Source organism: Diabrotica virgifera, chromosome 10, assembly GCF_917563875.1.
Source record: "Diabrotica virgifera virgifera chromosome 10, PGI_DIABVI_V3a".
Lineage (NCBI taxonomy): Eukaryota > Metazoa > Arthropoda > Insecta > Coleoptera > Chrysomelidae > Diabrotica > Diabrotica virgifera.
Genome location: NC_065452.1, coordinates 126,927,769 through 126,945,768, shown reverse-complemented (window position 1 = coordinate 126,945,768; position 18,000 = coordinate 126,927,769). Strand labels below are relative to the sequence as shown.

Below are 18,000 nucleotides of genomic sequence, written 5' to 3'. Positions count from 1 at the left end.
GCCTCTCCCACACTTATTAGAGCATGAACTCTTCGGATTTGTTCATCGTCCATGTTTCACTGCTATAAGTATTATCACTGTCTTATATATTCTTATCTGAGCCCCTCTAGAAATGTTTTTACTTCTTAATAACTTGTTTAGAGCAAAGATACAACGATTACCAGCCATAATTCTCGCTTGGATTTCTTCCTTCGTATTTGGTTTTCTGGTGAATGCCGCTCCTAGGTACTAGAACTTTTCTTCTTCTTCGGATTTATAGATTTATATGGCATAAACTTTTGTCGTCTTTTTTGTGAATTGGGCACAGTGTGGCTTCAGTCCATTCTTTCGGAATGTGTTCTTGTTCCCATATTTCTTTCAGCAATTTTTACAAGTGCTTAATTAGTACCTACTGGTCCTCCATATTTGTACATTTCAGCTGTTACTTCATCTTTTCCTGGGCTCTTATTTTCCTTTAGTTTCTCTATTATTTTTTATTTCTTTCTCATTATAGGCGGTCTTTCCTTCTTTATCTTCGCCTTTCTTGGTTATTGATCGCTATTTTCCTGCAGTTCTTCTTCTTTATATTCTGTTATGGTATTTCATTTAGAAGCTCTTCGAAGCATTCCCCCTTCTTTCTCTCTGCAATTTCTCTATTTTTTCGTTTGCTGTGTTAATTTCCTTTTCTAATTGACAATTGACCTATTTATTTAAAAGCCTTTTCGTTTTTTCCCGCAGCTTTCTTATTTCATCTTTGTAGTCCCTTTGTTGATCTTATAGTTCTTTAATTTCCTCCTTCTTTAGTTGTGTGATTTTATCTCCATATATATTATTAAATAATTTTTATGGGGAGAATTTAGAGAATTAATTTTATGTCAAAGACCACGAGATCGTAAATTTTCATCGCCCTGTATATAGCCAAAATTTGTAAATAATATGATTTAGCCGTAAGCAGTGTTTCGTGGAAAGACGAAATGTTAAGTGGTAAAGATTCTACGAACGGTCTTATATAATTCAAACAATGAACTAAAATACGGTCGGATTAGAAAGCGAATGTATTCGGGTTTGGAATGGACAATAGAATATTTCTAGAAAGAAACGACGATAAACAATTTTGTTTAGTTTTAGAATATAGCGTTTTTCTAAAATGTAAGAAAAAAATTAATTTTAGTATCTCCCGGAAATTAAAGAGACAGAAAATTTGTATACAACACTATTTGTTCTTAAGAAATGAAAGTAGGGATTTAATGTAGAGAGAATGTTTGTGATTGGCGAAGAGATTGATGGAGGGAGAATAGAGTGGTTGAGTCTCAGATTGATGAGGGAAAAAGATTTACTGTGTAACTAAGATCGGAAGGGAGCAGTTCAGTTTAAAAAATTAGTAATTTTGTGTAAAGTGGTGAATTTGGTGGCCGTGTAAGCAGATTCCTGTTGAGACGAAATCGTGATCGAGTCGAGAAGTACAATCTCCTCGTGTCCGAATAGATTCCAGTTTCTGTCTGGAACGAGTAGCCGGTTTGTATCAATTTTGCACAAGATATCGAGCTGAGAGAAAAAATCTTGGAATTATAAAGATTGATATTGTTTGTATCGAGTCGGAGACTAAATAGATGACATTTATTTGTGAAACAGTTTGGAAGACAAAGAGAAAGACCGTAGCATCATCCGAGGAGCACGTGTGGGAGAACCGAGGACAGCACAATCCATGAGAAGAAGTAAAGAAAATAAAAAGGTTAGTCAGATTATTTGTGAAAAGGAGAGAGTTGTTGTATATTACATACCATATTTGGTTTTTGTCAATTTAACAGTTTTTACAGCATAATTTGTCCATTCATAAATTCATAGAAGAGATAAATAATCTATTTCAAAGGTAAATTAAATAATGTTTTTTTAAAATAATAAGAACAGTTTACCGAATCATTTAAAATGAAAATGTGTTAAAAGAAAAAGGCGATAGTAGAATTAAAGATTATTTTTATTAGATAAGAAATTTTGACAACAGAATAAAGTTTTAGCGTACATTTTGAATCTTATATTTATGGTAGGGGAAGGCGGGGCGGAATGGGGTACTAAGTTGAAATTGATTTTTAAAAATAAGTTAGGATTAATTATTTAAGCTGCATATCATTATATAAACTCATTGTAATGTTGTTGACATTATATTACAATATTATTTTTTTATAAGAACAAGAACAGTAAGTTTTTTACTAAAATATTAAACAATGTCAATTGCCCCGTTCTGCCCCTGCACCGGGGCACAACGGGGTAGTCATTACAAGATTAGTGAAATTAATAAAAAAATAACTTAATAATTGTAATTATTAAGTCCAAATATTAAGTACCGTTGAAAAGTCATTTTGTGTTAAGTTATGTTAAGCTAAGTTCATCACTGCCACTTTATTAAAGCCCATAACTCTGGCGCCATATGTTGACTCAGGTTCCCGATGTGATAAAGTAGGATTTCTTTTTAAAAATCCATTGACCCAATCTTGGCCGGCGACTTCACTCGTGAATATGTGGGCTAGGCCATTTCTTACAGCTAACTGATAAGCTAAGGTACGCAAATCTATCATCGTTAGACCAAATAATCGATACTCCATAATTTTCAAATAACTCATGATCTCATATTCTTGCCTTTCGGTAAAAACAGCTTAAAATTTCCCTGCCGTTTTGTCAATATGGTACTGCGGATCTTTCCTTTTCTCTGCAGGATATCTCCAGGTCCTTTGGAGAACATTAAATTGCTTTGGAGCCTTCAAATAACCTACTTGACCAGAAATAACCGCTTCGGCAGCATTATTCATACTTTTAGTAGACCATGGCTGTCTATTCGTCTTCCTTTTGTATACTAGAACCATCTGAAATAGAAGAAAAATAGTTAAATATAGAGTTCCTGTTTAATAAAAATAGTGTGGGGCGGTACGGGGTACTTCCCCATTCCGCCCCAAGTGGACTTCCCCATTCCGCCCCAAGCACATGATTTATTTCATCAAGCTATGGTCACTCGAAAACGATTGGTAGAAAACGTTTGCCTAGACTAAACGAAAGCTAAATAAATACCCTACAAGTATTACCAACTAACGTTGTAAAAAAAAACAAGCGTGTGCAACTTACCTTGGTCATAAAATCACAAACAGTTACAAATTATAAGCGAAAAACCACGCAACGATAGATTCACGTTGTTAACGTCAAGAGAATTAGACAAACTTGCCTACCGGTCTTCAGTCACACTACACTGATGTACTTTTACTTATCGCTGCTAGTCTGCAGCACGTCGTTGATACTTAAAAATACCAATCTTCATTCCGCCCCGCTACCCCATTCCGCCCCGCCTTCCCCCATAATATATAAATAAATAATAGTTATAAAATTTATATGATTTTGAGTATATTTATTTTCCATGTTATGTCCGGGATAAAGTAAGCAACGAGAAATACTAGAAGTCACAAACTAAAGGTGATACATTAAAATCAATTAGCCCTGAGAATATTTTTATTGGAAAGTTTTATTAAATTTTGGTTTTGTTTCCATGAGTAGCAATTAAAATAATTAATTAATTAATTAAATTAATAAGATGCTGATCAATCTCATAACAGAGAAAATACAGAGCATAACAATATATTGTTCTTTTTTATGTCTTTTACATTCATTGCTAATTCTCTCATCATTTGGTTCATTCCACTGGTGTTTTCTTCGTTATGCGGTGTGTTGTATGATAGAAAAAATCCAATGAAGCTGAAGGGAAAATTCTATAAAACAGCCATAAGACCATCTATGGTGTAACTAACTGATCTACGAGTTCCTGAAAGAGTAAGAGAGGAAGAACCAAGGAGGACCTGGTGGGGACGCTTAAACAGGATATGTCGGTTAAGGAGATTAATATGACCCAAGATAAAACTTATGGACAAATGTAACTAGGGAAGCTGATCCCGCATAGAGATAAAGATTATGATGAAGAATATGTTTATTCTTTCGGTTAATGAAAGTATTTCCTGAAGCTGTTCGTGAAAATATAATCTTATTCTTGTTATTCATCTTATTGTCCATTCCTTCAAATCTCTGGTTAGTGCTTTTATCAATTTAATGTATTCTCCTCTGACTGAATGAGGAATATGCATAATAATAGAGGCTTATTTATTTTTGCAGGTGAAGCTCAAGAGTTGTTATCCATCCTTATATCTAATAGAAGTGCCACATATTTTGAATTGAAAGAATATAGACAAGTATTAAACGATATAGACTACTTGCTAGAAATCGGACGATATCCATTGCATTTAACATACAAAATATGGATTAGAAAAGCAAAGTGTTATAGTGCTCTGCAGAATGAAAAATTAGCTGCTGAATCATACGACGAAGCTATAAAAAGTCTCCAATTTAGCAATCTCGATAAGGAAACTATTGAGACTCACGAAAAAAAGATCGCTACAGCTAGAGCAACAAAAATTGAATATTTCCCAAAGCAGGAATTAGTTGTTCAAGAAAATCCTGAAATATTTCAAGGGGGTAAAGAGTACATTGCAGCTTCTACGAATGTAAAGTTTGAACAAGATCCTGATCTAGGAAGATACGCTGTTGCCAGTGATAACATAAAGACAGGAAGTATTATTGTTGAAGAAAATGCACATTGCGCTGTTGTGGATGCAAAACATGCTCTCACAAACTGCCAAAACTGTGTTTCAGCTGTAGTCCAACTGGTAGCTTGCCCTACTTGTGCTAATGTAGTATTTTGTAGTACCACTTGTGAAAGATTAGCAAATAAATCTTTTCATAAAACAGAATGCCCTATCTTGGGATCTTTGTACCTATCTGGAGCTTCAATAAATTGCTGTTTAGCTTTAAGAATTATTAGCCAAAGATATTTTTCTTATTTTAATGATAAGAGAAACAAGCTTAAAGACTATTTAATAGACAACAATGAAAAAAATATTATTAAAAAAAAGATTTACCGATATGATGATTATGACAACGTATTTTTCTTGTGTAGAAATGATCATCTACGAAAAATTGAAGAAATGCTTCGTTTCTCCTACATGGCAATATATCTTTTAAGGCTTTTAAAGTTTGGAAAATATTTTCCCTTTGAAACCAGCGATGGAGTTTTAAAAGAAGAAGAAGTTTATTTCGGCAGCCTTATTCTTAGACACTTACAGCTTCTGCAGTTTAATGCTCATGAAGTTTCTGAGCTAAAAAATGTTGAAAAACCAATTTCGACCAAAGGAATTGCAGATGTTAGGGAATACGAAAATACTACCATCGGTGCTGCTCTGTATCCAACTTTAGCTCTGTTTAACCATTCTTGTGATCCTAGTATAATCAGGTAATTATATGTTTGAATTACTATTGATTTTTTTCTATTTTTCGGGAGCTATGTTGAATAAAAACGTACCATGTAAGTTTTTTTCTATATTTATTAATATTATTCATTAGTTTCTTTCTCTATTTACTTGTGATATAGATTTCAAATGATTTATTTGGCCTCGTACACCTTTAGAGTAAGTATACGAGGCAATTCAAAGCCATTCATCTTATTCAGATGCACTTGTTTTAGTGTCCACGCTTCCAAGTCATAAAGAAGAGTAGAGGATACGTAACACCGAAGCATTCTTAGGCGTAGTTCTAACCTTACATCCCGACCACAACGAAACTTCTTAAGTTAATGCATGATGCACGTGTTATTTCCATACGTGTCTTAATTTCTTCGGTTTGGTCTACTTAATGATATCCATATTCTTAAGTATTTGTAGGTAGCCACACTCTCAATTACAGCATCAGTTTCTGACGATTTTCTCTTTTTCATTTTCTTGATTGCGATTTGTACCTCTTCACTAGTTACATCTTCGTCATTGTCAATACCTTCGTCAATATCTGCGATACTTTGGTCTTGTTCTTCGGTGTCACTGTACAGATTATTGAATTAGTATGTCCAGGTTTCAGATTGTATAATGTTTGTTTGTATTTCCTCATTTATTTTCTTCTTTCTTCCTCTTAGCATATTCCACAGCTACTTTTTGATCTCCATACATGTCATGCTCCATTTCTACTGAAAATCTTTCCCAGTATGGTTGCTTTAGTTTCTTTATCTCACAGTTCACTCTGTTTCTAACTTCTTTATATGCATCTCGTTTTTCCATAGCTGCTATCTTGACTTCATGTGTAAATCACGGTTTATTATTTCTTGGATTTTGTTTCCAATACGTTTCCTACTGTTAAGAATAAAGCAGACCTAAATTTCTTGCCATTCATTTGGACGATATCTATAGCAGAGATATAGTAGGCATATCTATAGCAGAGCTGAAAAGATACCACCCCTCAGAAAATTTGTGATATCCTTGCTGATATTCTAAGACTGCACCATTTCACATTCCCACTCTCTTTCTCTCCTATGGCGCTAGAGCCCAAGTCGGGCCCTGAGGGCCTCCCCCAGCAACCGCCTTTAATAAGTATCTTTGCCCCTGGCTGCTCTCCTCCAGTTATCCATCCTCAACATATCTATAGTATCAGTCTCACTTCGTCTATCCACCTCTTTCTTGGTCTTCGTACTGGCCGACCAGGACCACTATAGTTCCACTGAGCGTTCTACTAGGTGTTCTGTCATTATCCATTCTTATAAGGTGACTTCTCTCTCTCTCTCTCTCTCTCTCTCTCTCTCTCTCTCTCTCTCTCTTGTCGTTTTCGCATTACTGAGGATCGTGATTTCTTCTAATATTCCTAACAATGTTTCTCCATTTGTCTCTATCTTCAGCTGCTCTAAGAGCTTCGCAGAATGAGTTTCCAGCTGAATGCTTTATTTGGTCAGACCATCTAGTTGGTGATCGTCCTCTTGATCTTCTCCCCGGAACGTTCCCAGAAACAATTAATCTCTCCAAACTGTCGTCACCTCTGCGAACCACGTGACTAAAGAATTGCAGAATTCGTTGCAGACATATTGTGGATAGCCTTTTTTTAATATTGTATGCGCAGCATTCTTCTCCAGCACTACATCTCAAAGGCATCAACTTTTTGGCGCTCGCATGCGCGAAGAGTCCAAGTCTCTGCTCCGTATAGAAATATTGAGAATACAAGGGCATTCACCAGTCTCATCTTGATATTTTGAGAGATAGATCTGTCTTTCCAAACTTTAGTTAGGCGACTCATCGCATTTTTTGCCATACCAATACGTCTCCGAACTTCTGCTTCACAGTTACCATCGTATAGTTATACTAGACCCGAGATAGATAAAGGTGTTTACTATCTGGTATTCCTGTAACATGTTAATCAGTTGAATAGTGTCGAATCTGTCGACCACCATTATTTTTATCTTAGCTTTATTGATTTTCAGATCAACTTTATTGCTTTCGTACTCAACTCTTCGCAGAAGATCAAACATTTCTTGCTCATTTGCTGCTATAAGTGTAGTGTCATCAGCAAATCTTAAATTGGAGATTTTCCTACCAGCTACTGTTACTCCACCGGCCCATCCTTCTAAAACCATCCTCATGACATGTTCACCATAAATGTTAAATAAGTTAGGTGACAACACGCATCCTTGTCTAACACCTCTCTCGGTCTTGAATTGGTTTGAGAACTTCTGATCTAGTCGTACTGTCGCTATATTAGACTGGTACAGATTTTTAATAAGTGTCACCAGGTGCATTGGTGCGCCCATTTCTATTAAAATTGACCACAGATTTATCCAGCTTACACAATCAAATGCCTTTTGGTAGTCAACGAAATACATAGGTACTTGAAATTCTCTAGACTTTTCAATGAGTTGTCTCAGGTTCAGGATTTGTTCCCTTGTACCTTTACCCTTTACAAACCCCGCTTGTTCCTGAGGTATTTGGTAATGTAGATAGGTTTTAATCTGTTTTTGATGATATGCAACAAGATTTTACTTGCATGTGTTATTAGTGACAGTATGCGGTAGTTTTCACATCTGGTAGTAGTTCCTTTTTTGTGCAGTGGGATATAAATTGAGGTACACCAATCAGATGGCCATTTTCCTGAATTCCAAACAGCGACACAGGTAGAATGGATGATATGTAATCCTTTGTCACCTAGTAACTGTATTATATCACATGGTATTGAATTAATGCCTGGGGATTTATTTCTCTTTAATGATTTAATTTCATCTTTGACTTCAGCGAGTAAGACAGTAGGTTCTCTAGGGTAGTCAGAAGGCCACTGATTTTCTGCTGATACCTCGTTATTTTTATATAGCTCACCACAGTAGTTTCGCCATGTTTCCAATATTTCATCAGTATCGGTCTTTAAATTACCTTCCTTATCTATTACAGACCACGTTTGAGGTTTAAATTCTCTGGTAAGGAGTTTGATTTTCTGGAAGTCCCTCGGTTCATTTCGACAGCCGTGTTTCTCTATCTCTCTGCATATTTGAGAGATGTAATCAGCTTTATCTTTGCGGCACTGTTTTCTGATTTCTCTCGATAACGCTCTGTACTCATCGTTTGTTCCGTATCTAGTTTTATGTTCTTTTCTGCGTTGAATCACAGTCCACGTATTATCGGATATCCATGGCTTACGGCCAGTGGAAACCGCTGCCTCACAGTCTTTTGCAGCCTCGATTACCTTATCTTTGAGTTAGCTCCAAATGCTCTCAGGGTCACTATCTACTTGGTCTAAAGAAAGAGCTTCTTCTAGGTTTTGTTGGAAATCATTGATTTTTGATGGATTTAGAGACATGACTTTTCTCTGGGGTCTTCTTTTGGGGACTTTAAAACGAAATCGAACGTTCAATACCAGGAGTTGATGATCGCTTCCACATTCTGCGCCAGGATATGTTTTACAGTTGATGGACGACGACTTCCATCTTGATCTTATTAGGATGTAGTCTATTTGATTCCTTGTTCGTCCATCTGGGCTGCGCCATGTGTATATGTAATCTCCGTGGAAGATGTTGATATAACGTGTTTGTAATTGTAAGATGTTCTACACAGAACTCCACTAGACGGTCGCCATTCTCATTTCTCTGCCCCAGTCCATTTTTGCCCAGCACTCCTTCAATATTTTCATTATATGACCCCACTTTGGCGTTAAAATCTCCTAAAATTATGACGAGTTCACGATTTGGAATAGCGCGAACAGTTTCTTCTAGACGACCATAGAACCTGTTGATGTCTTTTTCTTGTGCAGCTGTTGTAGAAGCGTATAGCTGGACAAGGTGTAGGGTATTGGTGGATATTCTCATTTTAAGGGATATTATCCTGTCATCAATAGTACCTATTATATCCAATTACGCAGTCGTTAAGTTTAGAGGGTACAATTATTACGACTCCATTTTTACTTTTGTTATCTGGGCCTGAAAAATAGACGACGTTGCCAGCAGTTGTAAAATGCCCTTTTCCTCTCCAGTGAGTTTCTGAGAGTCCCAGTACCGAAAGATTGTGGTCTGCCATTTCTTCTTCAATTATGTGTAACTTTCCAGGGTTTTGGATCAGTATCTGGACGTTCCATGTACCAATTCGCTGACATTTTCTTAAATTAAATGAAAATTTGGATTCAGTCGCACAATTTCTGCCAGGTGCCTGGTCCCTCACACCTTGGCAGCCGGTAGCAAATTTCACACCATCCGACCCGGAACCGAATAAGGTGACTTGCCCAGCGCAAAATAATATTCTCACATCTCTTTATTCTTATTCTATCAATATTTAAACCATTTATTATTTATAGGTATAACGTAAAAAGTAAGATAGTTGTTAGAACAATAAAACCAATCAAAGCTGGGGATATAATTTACGAAAATTACGGCCCTCTCTACATGTCTATGCAAATTAAAGAAAGACAAGAAGCTTTAGAAAGACTTTACCGTTTTAAATGCTTGTGTACGCCTTGCACACAGTTGTGGCCCACATTTGCAGAGATGAAGGAACACGAATTAAGAATACCTTGTAAAACTGAAGGGTGCCCTTTTGTGTTTAATCTGAAAGGAGACGGTGAGCCGTTTTTTACTTGCAACTATTGTCATAGTACACACTGTGTATTGCCAAATTTAAAAGGATTAATGGTAAGTAATATAGAAAACAAACTATGTATATACGAGTATCATCATCATTTGGCTCTACAACTCTATGTGAGTCTTGGCCGAGTTTACTATTTCCCTCCATTGTTGTCGGTCCTGAGCAGCTATTTCCCATTTTGCGTAGATCACTGGCTACTGCGTCCGTCCATCTCTTTCTTGGGCGACCAACTGACCTTTTGCCATCGGGCCTTTCCCAGAATGTGGCGTTCAGAAGTCTTTCGTCACTCGATCTTAGTACGCGGCCCGCCCATCTTATTCGGTTTGCTTTAATGTAGCGTAAGTACTATGTTTTCATCTCCATATACTGTCTGGAGTTCATAATTGTGTCTTCTTCTCCATTCTCCTGTTGTTTCTTCTTTGCAAGGCCCATAGATAGTCCGCAGTATCTTTATTTCAAGTACCAGTAATTTTGTCGTTTCCCGCTGGTTCAGAGTCCATGTCTCGCTTCCATACGTTATTATGGGACGAATTAGTGTCTTATACTGGTCTTGAGAGTATTTTTGATTTAAGTACGGTCATTAATGCCGTGGCATATGCCCATAAGTACGGCTTATGGGCATAAGTACGGCCATATGCCCTGTTTCCTGTAATGATCCTGGCTTCCACGTCCTTTTCATATTTATTTTCAGATGTTATGATCGCTCCCAGGTACTTAAACTCTTTGACGACTTCAAAGTTGTATTCATTAATTGTTAAGTTTTGTCTAACCCTTGGTCTTGGGTTCTTCGTAACCACCATGTACTTGGTCTTGTCCTCGTTGAGCTTAAGACCAACTTCCTTGGCTCCGTTCTCGAATAGGGTGAAAACTTCTTTTGCATCTCTGGTGGATTGTGAAATTGTGTCCACGTCATCCGCAAAGGCAAATAGTATTTTTGATCCTTGGGCGGCAAATCCGTTTGTCAGTTGTGGCTGAGCTCTCCTTACTGCATGTTCCAGTGCGAAGTTAAATAGCAGAGGCACGAGAGGATCTTCTTGTCTAAGCCCGGTGTCAATGAGGAATTCCTCCGACGTGGTGCTGCCAATTCTGATCCGTGCAGAAGCGTTCTCTGTGCTCACCTGTGCTAATCGTACCAGATTTCTAGGTACTCCCGTTTCCACCATGGTCTCTACAATGCTTCTCTGCTAACAGAATCGTAAGCTTGTTTAAAGTCCACGAAGATTTGGTGTACATCGCGGTTGAATTCCCAGTTTTTTCCAACACCTGGCGTAGGACGAAGATCTGGTCTATGGTCGACCTTCCCGGTCTGAATCCGCTTTGGTAGTCGCCTATTATTTCCTCTGCGTATGGAGATAGTCTTCCAAACAGTATTATGGATATAATTTTGTATGTTGTATTGATTTACGATATTCCTCTATAGTTCCGACATATTTGTTTGTCTTCCTTCTTGTGGATAGGTACTATATGGCTTTTATGCCAGTGTTTCGGTATTTCTTCTCTTTTCCAGACTTCCCTTATAAGATGATATATCTCAAGGTGAAGCTTTTCTCCCCCTTTTTTTAGTAGTTCCGCCTGTATGCCGTCTGGGCTTTATGGTTTTTTAAAGAAATGAAGCACACAAAATGTACATAACAAGAAGAACACGGGAAAGACGAACATTATTTGAAGTCGCAAGACGGAAAGCAGACAAGACATGTAGAAATAAAAAGAGAGCCTATGAAAATAAACAAATAGAAAAAATGGAAGAAAATTTCAAAAACAACGAAATTAGAGGGGCTCACGAATATCTAAAAAAGATAAAAAGTGGGTATAAACCTCAAACAAGTCTATGTAAAGATGAAAGTGGGCAAATAATCAGTGACCAACAGAAAGTCACAAAAACCTGGAAGCATTTCAGACACTACTTGGAACTCAAGTAGACATGGAAGATGAAATGGGTAGGATCTACGTAGAAGAGAATGGGGTAGAAGCTCCAACCATAGAGGAAGTTCTCGAAGCCATTAAGGCCCAGAAAAACAATAAAGCTCCGGGAGTTGACGAAATACTAGCAGAACTATATAAGGTAGGTGGCGACCACCTAGCAAGTCACATCCACGCACTCATCAAAGACGTATGGCAAGAAGAGAAAATACCCGACGACTGGAAGAAAAGTATAGTATGCCCGATCTATAAAAAAGGAGACAAACTCCAGTGCAAAAACTACCGTGGAATCTCTCTACTATGTACAGCATATAAAGTCCTCACGTATATTATAAACCAACGGCTCCAAACACTAGCAGAAAATATTATTGGAGAGTATCAGACGGGCTTCCGACGGGGAAGATCGACACTGGATCAAATATTTACAGTCAAACAGATCTTGAGCAAAGCATGGGAACACGATGTTGATGTTCACAACGTGTTTGTAGACTTCAAACAGGCATACGACTCAGTCAAAAGGAACAAACTATACTATATATTGGCTGAATTGGCAATACCACACAAACTAATAAGACTCATTAAAGCCACAGTGGATGAAACTCAGGCATGTGTACGAATACAAAACCACCGGACAGACTTTTTCAACATTTCGCAGGGACTAAAGCAGGGAAATGGGCTGGCCCCAACATTGTTTAACCTGGCACTAGAGTATGCGGTTAGGCAAATGCAAACTGGACGAGGAAATCTACTGACCAACCGAACGTTTCAACTGGCCGCTTATGCTGATGATATTAATATTATGAGTAGAACATCAACAGGAGCACAGGAAACAGTATGCAGAGTTAAAAACACAAACAAAAATGCTAGGTCTGGAAATTAACACAGAAAAAACAAAAATAATGACTCAGACGAGAAGAAAGTCCCACAAAACATTATACCTACATGAAGATGACATTGAAACGGTTGAAAAGTTTACATACCTGGGAGTAGAAATATATGCCGACGGATCAGAAGATGGAGAAATACGGAAGAGAATAACGCAGGAAAACAGAGCTTATTTTGCCCTCTCCCATATATTTCGGTCTAAAAGTGTCCACCGAAATACAAAGATGAGAATCTATAAAACCTTAATTCGACCAATAACATGCTATGGCAGTGAAGCCTGGGTCCTGAAAGAAACACCCAAAAACAAACTCGACACATTCGAAAGCAAAGTACTTAGGAGAATACTAGGACCTGTCAGGGAAAACGGAATCTTCAGAAGTCGATACAACAACGAGCTTTATCAACTTTATAAAGAAACGCCCCTGTCAGACTTCATTAGAATACAAAGATTGCAATGGGCCGGACATATGATAAGAATGGGAGAGGATAGGCTACCAAAACGAGCACTGAATGCTAGAATGCAAGGAAAGAGACCGGTTGGGAAGCCACGAAAGCGCTGGGAAGACACAGTAAACAGCGACACACAAGCCCTTTTAGGAGTCCGTGTATGGAGAAGAGCAGCCACAGACAGGCAAGGGTGGAGGCAAAAAATAAAGGTGGCCAAGGCTCAATTTGGGCTGTAGTGCCGTAGAAGAAGAAAATACTTTCTCCATTAACGGCTTATCTTCTCGTCGCCTGTGAGCAATTGTCCTGCATCGTGTTTTATAAATCTTGGGCTGTTGGTCGTGTTTTCCTTCATTGTTTTTAGGTCCCTATAAAACTGTCTAGACTGACCGGTTCTATGTTCCTCCTCGAGTTGCTGTATTCACGCTTCTAGGTACTGGTTCTTTTTTCTTATCAAGTCTTCTCGTTTGAGTCCTTACTCTGTTGTAGTCTTCCCTGTTCTCTTCTGTAGGTCGTGTTAGTAACTCCAGCCTCTTGATTGCTTTCTGCTGCAAGCTTTGTTCGCACTCCTGGTCAAACCACTGGTTTTTCCTTTGGTTCCCTATAGTTTCCGCTGCGGCGCTTTCTATGGCGTTCGTTATATTTTGCCATTTCTGGTGTTGATGTTTCTTCTTCTTCCAGTGTCTACAATTTATTTTGGATCAGTGACTGATATTGGCATTCATTATCAGGTCGAGCCTTGAAATGTCCCATCTGTTTCCTTGTTGGCGTTGCGTTGGATGTCTCGTGTTTAGCCTTGTTCTCATTTTTGTTATGACCAGGAAGTGGTCAGAGTCACTTTCTTCTCCCCTCAGACTGTGTGCGCCAATGATATTGCTAGAGTGTCTTCCGTCGATAAGCACATATGATCTATCTGGTTTCGTGTGATGCCGTCATTTGACACCCAGTTTACTTTATGTATATCTTTCCTTTGGAACTGTGTAGTTTTTACTACCATATTTTTGGCTACAGCGAACTCTGCCAGTCTTGATCCGTTATCATTATAACGGATATAATAATTATTATATGTATATACAGGGTGAGGCATTAGTGTGACAAAGTCCAATTACTCGGTTGTCGCAAAAGATACGAAAAAAAGTTATTTAGGTAAAAGTTGGCGCACAGATAGGACCATAATTTAAAAATATTTTCAAATATACAGGGGCGTCCGTATTGACAGGGTGACACAAACCTATGTTTTTTTAAATGGAACACCCTGTATATTTTTACATTTTTGAATTATCCTCAATGTTTTCTTTCTTAAAATATAGGGTTTTGTAGTTTAAAAGATAATTACGTTTTTTTGTTAATTTCCTAGCAACATGTACACCCTGTAGAATTGTAGCGATTTGACATCAAATTTTCTGTTTATGTTTAAACGATTTTTAATATAGTCTACTATTGTTAAATATTAACCGTGTATAGAAATGTTTAATTTTAGTACACAGGGTGGGTCGAAACTCGGAATGAGTATTTTCTGAGTTTTTTTTAATGGAACACCCTGTATTTTAGTATTGTAGTGAAATCATATTTTATGGTACTTTTTTATTTCTTAAGCATTCCCTATACCTAACTGCTTTAATTCCTAAGTTATTCGTGATTCTTTAAGCCAAACATTAATTGCAACAAAAATTACGGTAAATTTTATTACGTGGCCGTGAAAATATCTGGCTAATATCGTAAGGCTGATCCTTAATTTATTAATATTGGATCAAATATCCAAATAAATTTGTAGTGAAGATTATTGGTGCGCAAAATATTAATAAAAGCATACAATATTCTACCTAGTCGGTTATGACACTAAATTTGCTTAAAAATTTTCAGTTTCAGTTGCTTTTTTACCATTACTAATATGAATTTTTTTAATGAGGAACTGATTAATAAGGTTTTTGTGCTAGTAGAGTATAACAAAAATGTGCTACTAGCAATAAAAATTTTTCATCAGAAATTCCCTGATAGACGATAACCAAGAAGAGAAACGTTTGAAAATATACTAGAACGGTTTCAACGGACTGGACACTTAGATTATGATAAATCTGATCGAACAAAAACTATTATAAATGAAGAAAACAGGAATTAAATGTAATCCTTGATGTCATTGAGGATCTGCATATTAGTACAACCGTTCTTACAATCTAAGTATCTAGTATGTTGAAACCGTGTTAGTATACTTTTAAAAGTTTCTTTTCTTGGTTGTCGTCTATCAGGGAATTGCTGATGATAAATTTTTATTGCAAGTAGTTAATTTTTATTATACTCTCCTAGCACAAAACCATTTTAATCAGTTCCTCATTAGAAAAATTCATATTAGTAATGGTAACAAATCAACTGTGACTATATAAATAGTATAATGTCAAATGTTTACGCAAATTTTGGGTCATAGCCAACTAGGGAGAATTTTGTATGGTTGATTAATATTTTATGCACCAACAAATTTAACTACGAATGTATTCGGATATCTCATCCAATATTAATAAAATAAGGATCAGGCTAGATTATTATGAATTTTTATTTCGAAAAAATTTTTTTTTGATTGGATATTTTCACGGCCACCTAATAAAATTTCACGTAATTTTTGTTGGAATTAATGTTTGGCTTAAATAATTATGAATAACTTACAAATTAAAGCACTTAGGTATAGGGAATGCTTAAGAAATAAAAAAGTACCATAAAATATCATTTCATTACAATACTAAAACACAAGGTGTTCCATTTAAAAAAACTCAGAAAATATTTTTTTTGAGTTTCGACCCACCTGTATACTAAAATTAAACATTTCGCTATACTGTTAATGTTTAACAATAGTAGACTATATTAAAAATCGTTTGAACATAAATACACCCTATACTTTGAACACCCTATATTTTAAGAAAGGAAACATTGAGGAAAATCCAAAAATGTAAAAATATACAGGGTGTTCCATTTAAAAAACATAAGTTTGTGTCACCCTGTCAATACAGACGCCTCTGTATATTTGAAAATATTTTTAAATTATGGTACTATGCGTACCCCAACTTTTACCTAAATAACTTTTTTTCGTATCTCTTACGACAAACGAGTAATTGGACTTTGTCACACTAATGCCACACCCTGTATTACAAGAACTTTTTATTTTTTAGATGTTAGAAGAACTATTACCAGAAGCTGAAAATTTTTATACCACGGGAAATTTAAAGTCTGCCTTGAACAAATTCATTCAAGCATTGGAAGTTTTATATAAACATACCTCACCGCCACATCCAGAGATCATAAAGATTCAACAGAGAATGAGAAATTGTATAATACATATGGGTAACAAGGCTTGTGGCTATAAAATGAAATTATAGATAGTTTTGTATATACTTCAATAATAAAACAATACTTACTGAACTTCTTTTAACATCATAACCTTGGATGGATCTTGCCAGGCTATGTCCTTCCATTCAGATCTATCTTGTGCCTTCTCCTTCATCATCATCAGTAGTTCGACAACCCTTTTTCGGTCCTGGCTTGTTCTAGGATTTTCCGCCATTCTGTTCCGTCCCTAGCTTCGTTCTTCCAGTGGGTAACGTTCTCAAGTGTTTTCAGATCTTGTTCCATGTATCTAAGTTTGGGTCTTCCCTTTGACCTTCTTCCTACTGGTGTTTGCCTCATTATATGTTTTGGTGTTTCGGTCTCTAACATCCGTTCAACATGGCCCATCCAGCGCAGACTTCCGATCTTTATATGGATGTTATGACGTCGGGTTCTTTGTATGCTGCGTATAGTTCAAAATTATATCTTCTGCTCCATACGTCATTTTCTTTCACCCCCTTATATATGTGTCCGAGGATTTTTCGTTCAAACGTACCTAATATGTTCTCATCACTTTTCGACAGTGTCCATGTCTCTGATACATATATAAGGACCGGTTTTATCAGGGTTTTGTATATTTTGCATTTGGATTTTCTCGTGATGTTGTTAGATTTGGATGTTTAATTAGTCCCATTATACGTTTTATTAGCAATAAGTATTCTTCTCTTAACTTCTTCGCTGACATTGTTATCTGCGGTAATTAGTGAACCTAGATATATGTAAACATTTTTACGCTTTCGATGTTATAGTCTCCTATTGTCAGATTCTGTAGGTTTCTTTGGCCTGTCGATTTGCTGGCCTTCATGTATTTGGTTTTTATTTCATTAATATTTAGGCCACTGTTTTGTGCCGCTCTTTCTGTCGCATTAAATGCTTCTATCATTTCTCTTCTGCTTCTAGCTATGATATCAACATCATCTGCAAATGCCAATATTTGTACATTTTTTGTTATTATTGTTCCTCTGGTGCAGTGGCAGCTTGTCATATGAGGCAGGTGAGGCAGTGCCTCACCAGTATATCAATCGACTATTTACCTTATTTCTCTATACCATCATCAATTCTTTAAATACAATTTACAATTTAACTTTTTGAAATTTGCTAAATAACTTTTATGAGAAAAAAATAAAAATACGGCCCTGATCTTTGTCGTCCACATAGACCGGTCAGTATCGTCGCCCCCGCTAGCGAAATTATTCCGATTCGATTTTTTTGCACAAACTTACTCAAAAAGAGGTCCTTATAACATATCCACAGGGTACCGGGCGGTGCCGTGGTCGAAAAATTGTTTAAACAATTTTTTTTAAACAAATTCACAAAAATAATTTTTTCATTTCGAACAAATTTTTAATTATTAACAATTAGCGCTATAGTCCAGGATGTATCGTCCCCCTCCGTTAGTGAAATTATTCGATTCCATTTTTTTGCAGAAACTTACTCAAAA

General features: G+C 36.6%; 1 protein-coding gene across 1 annotated transcript in view; it reads left to right on the top strand.

Annotated features, from left to right (window-relative positions):
• The window catches only part of LOC126893196 (SET and MYND domain-containing protein 4), a 28,093-nt gene extending 11,498 nt beyond the window's left edge, over positions 1-16,595 (top strand). Inside the window, exons 2-4 of the mRNA XM_050663152.1 lie at positions 4,126-5,299; positions 9,652-9,985; positions 16,346-16,595. Coding sequence (XP_050519109.1) covers positions 4,126-5,299; positions 9,652-9,985; positions 16,346-16,552 — 1,715 coding nt within the window. The 3' untranslated portion in view covers positions 16,553-16,595. The remainder of the gene's footprint in view (positions 1-4,125; positions 5,300-9,651; positions 9,986-16,345) is intronic.
• Positions 16,596-18,000: the final 1,405 nt, after the last annotated feature.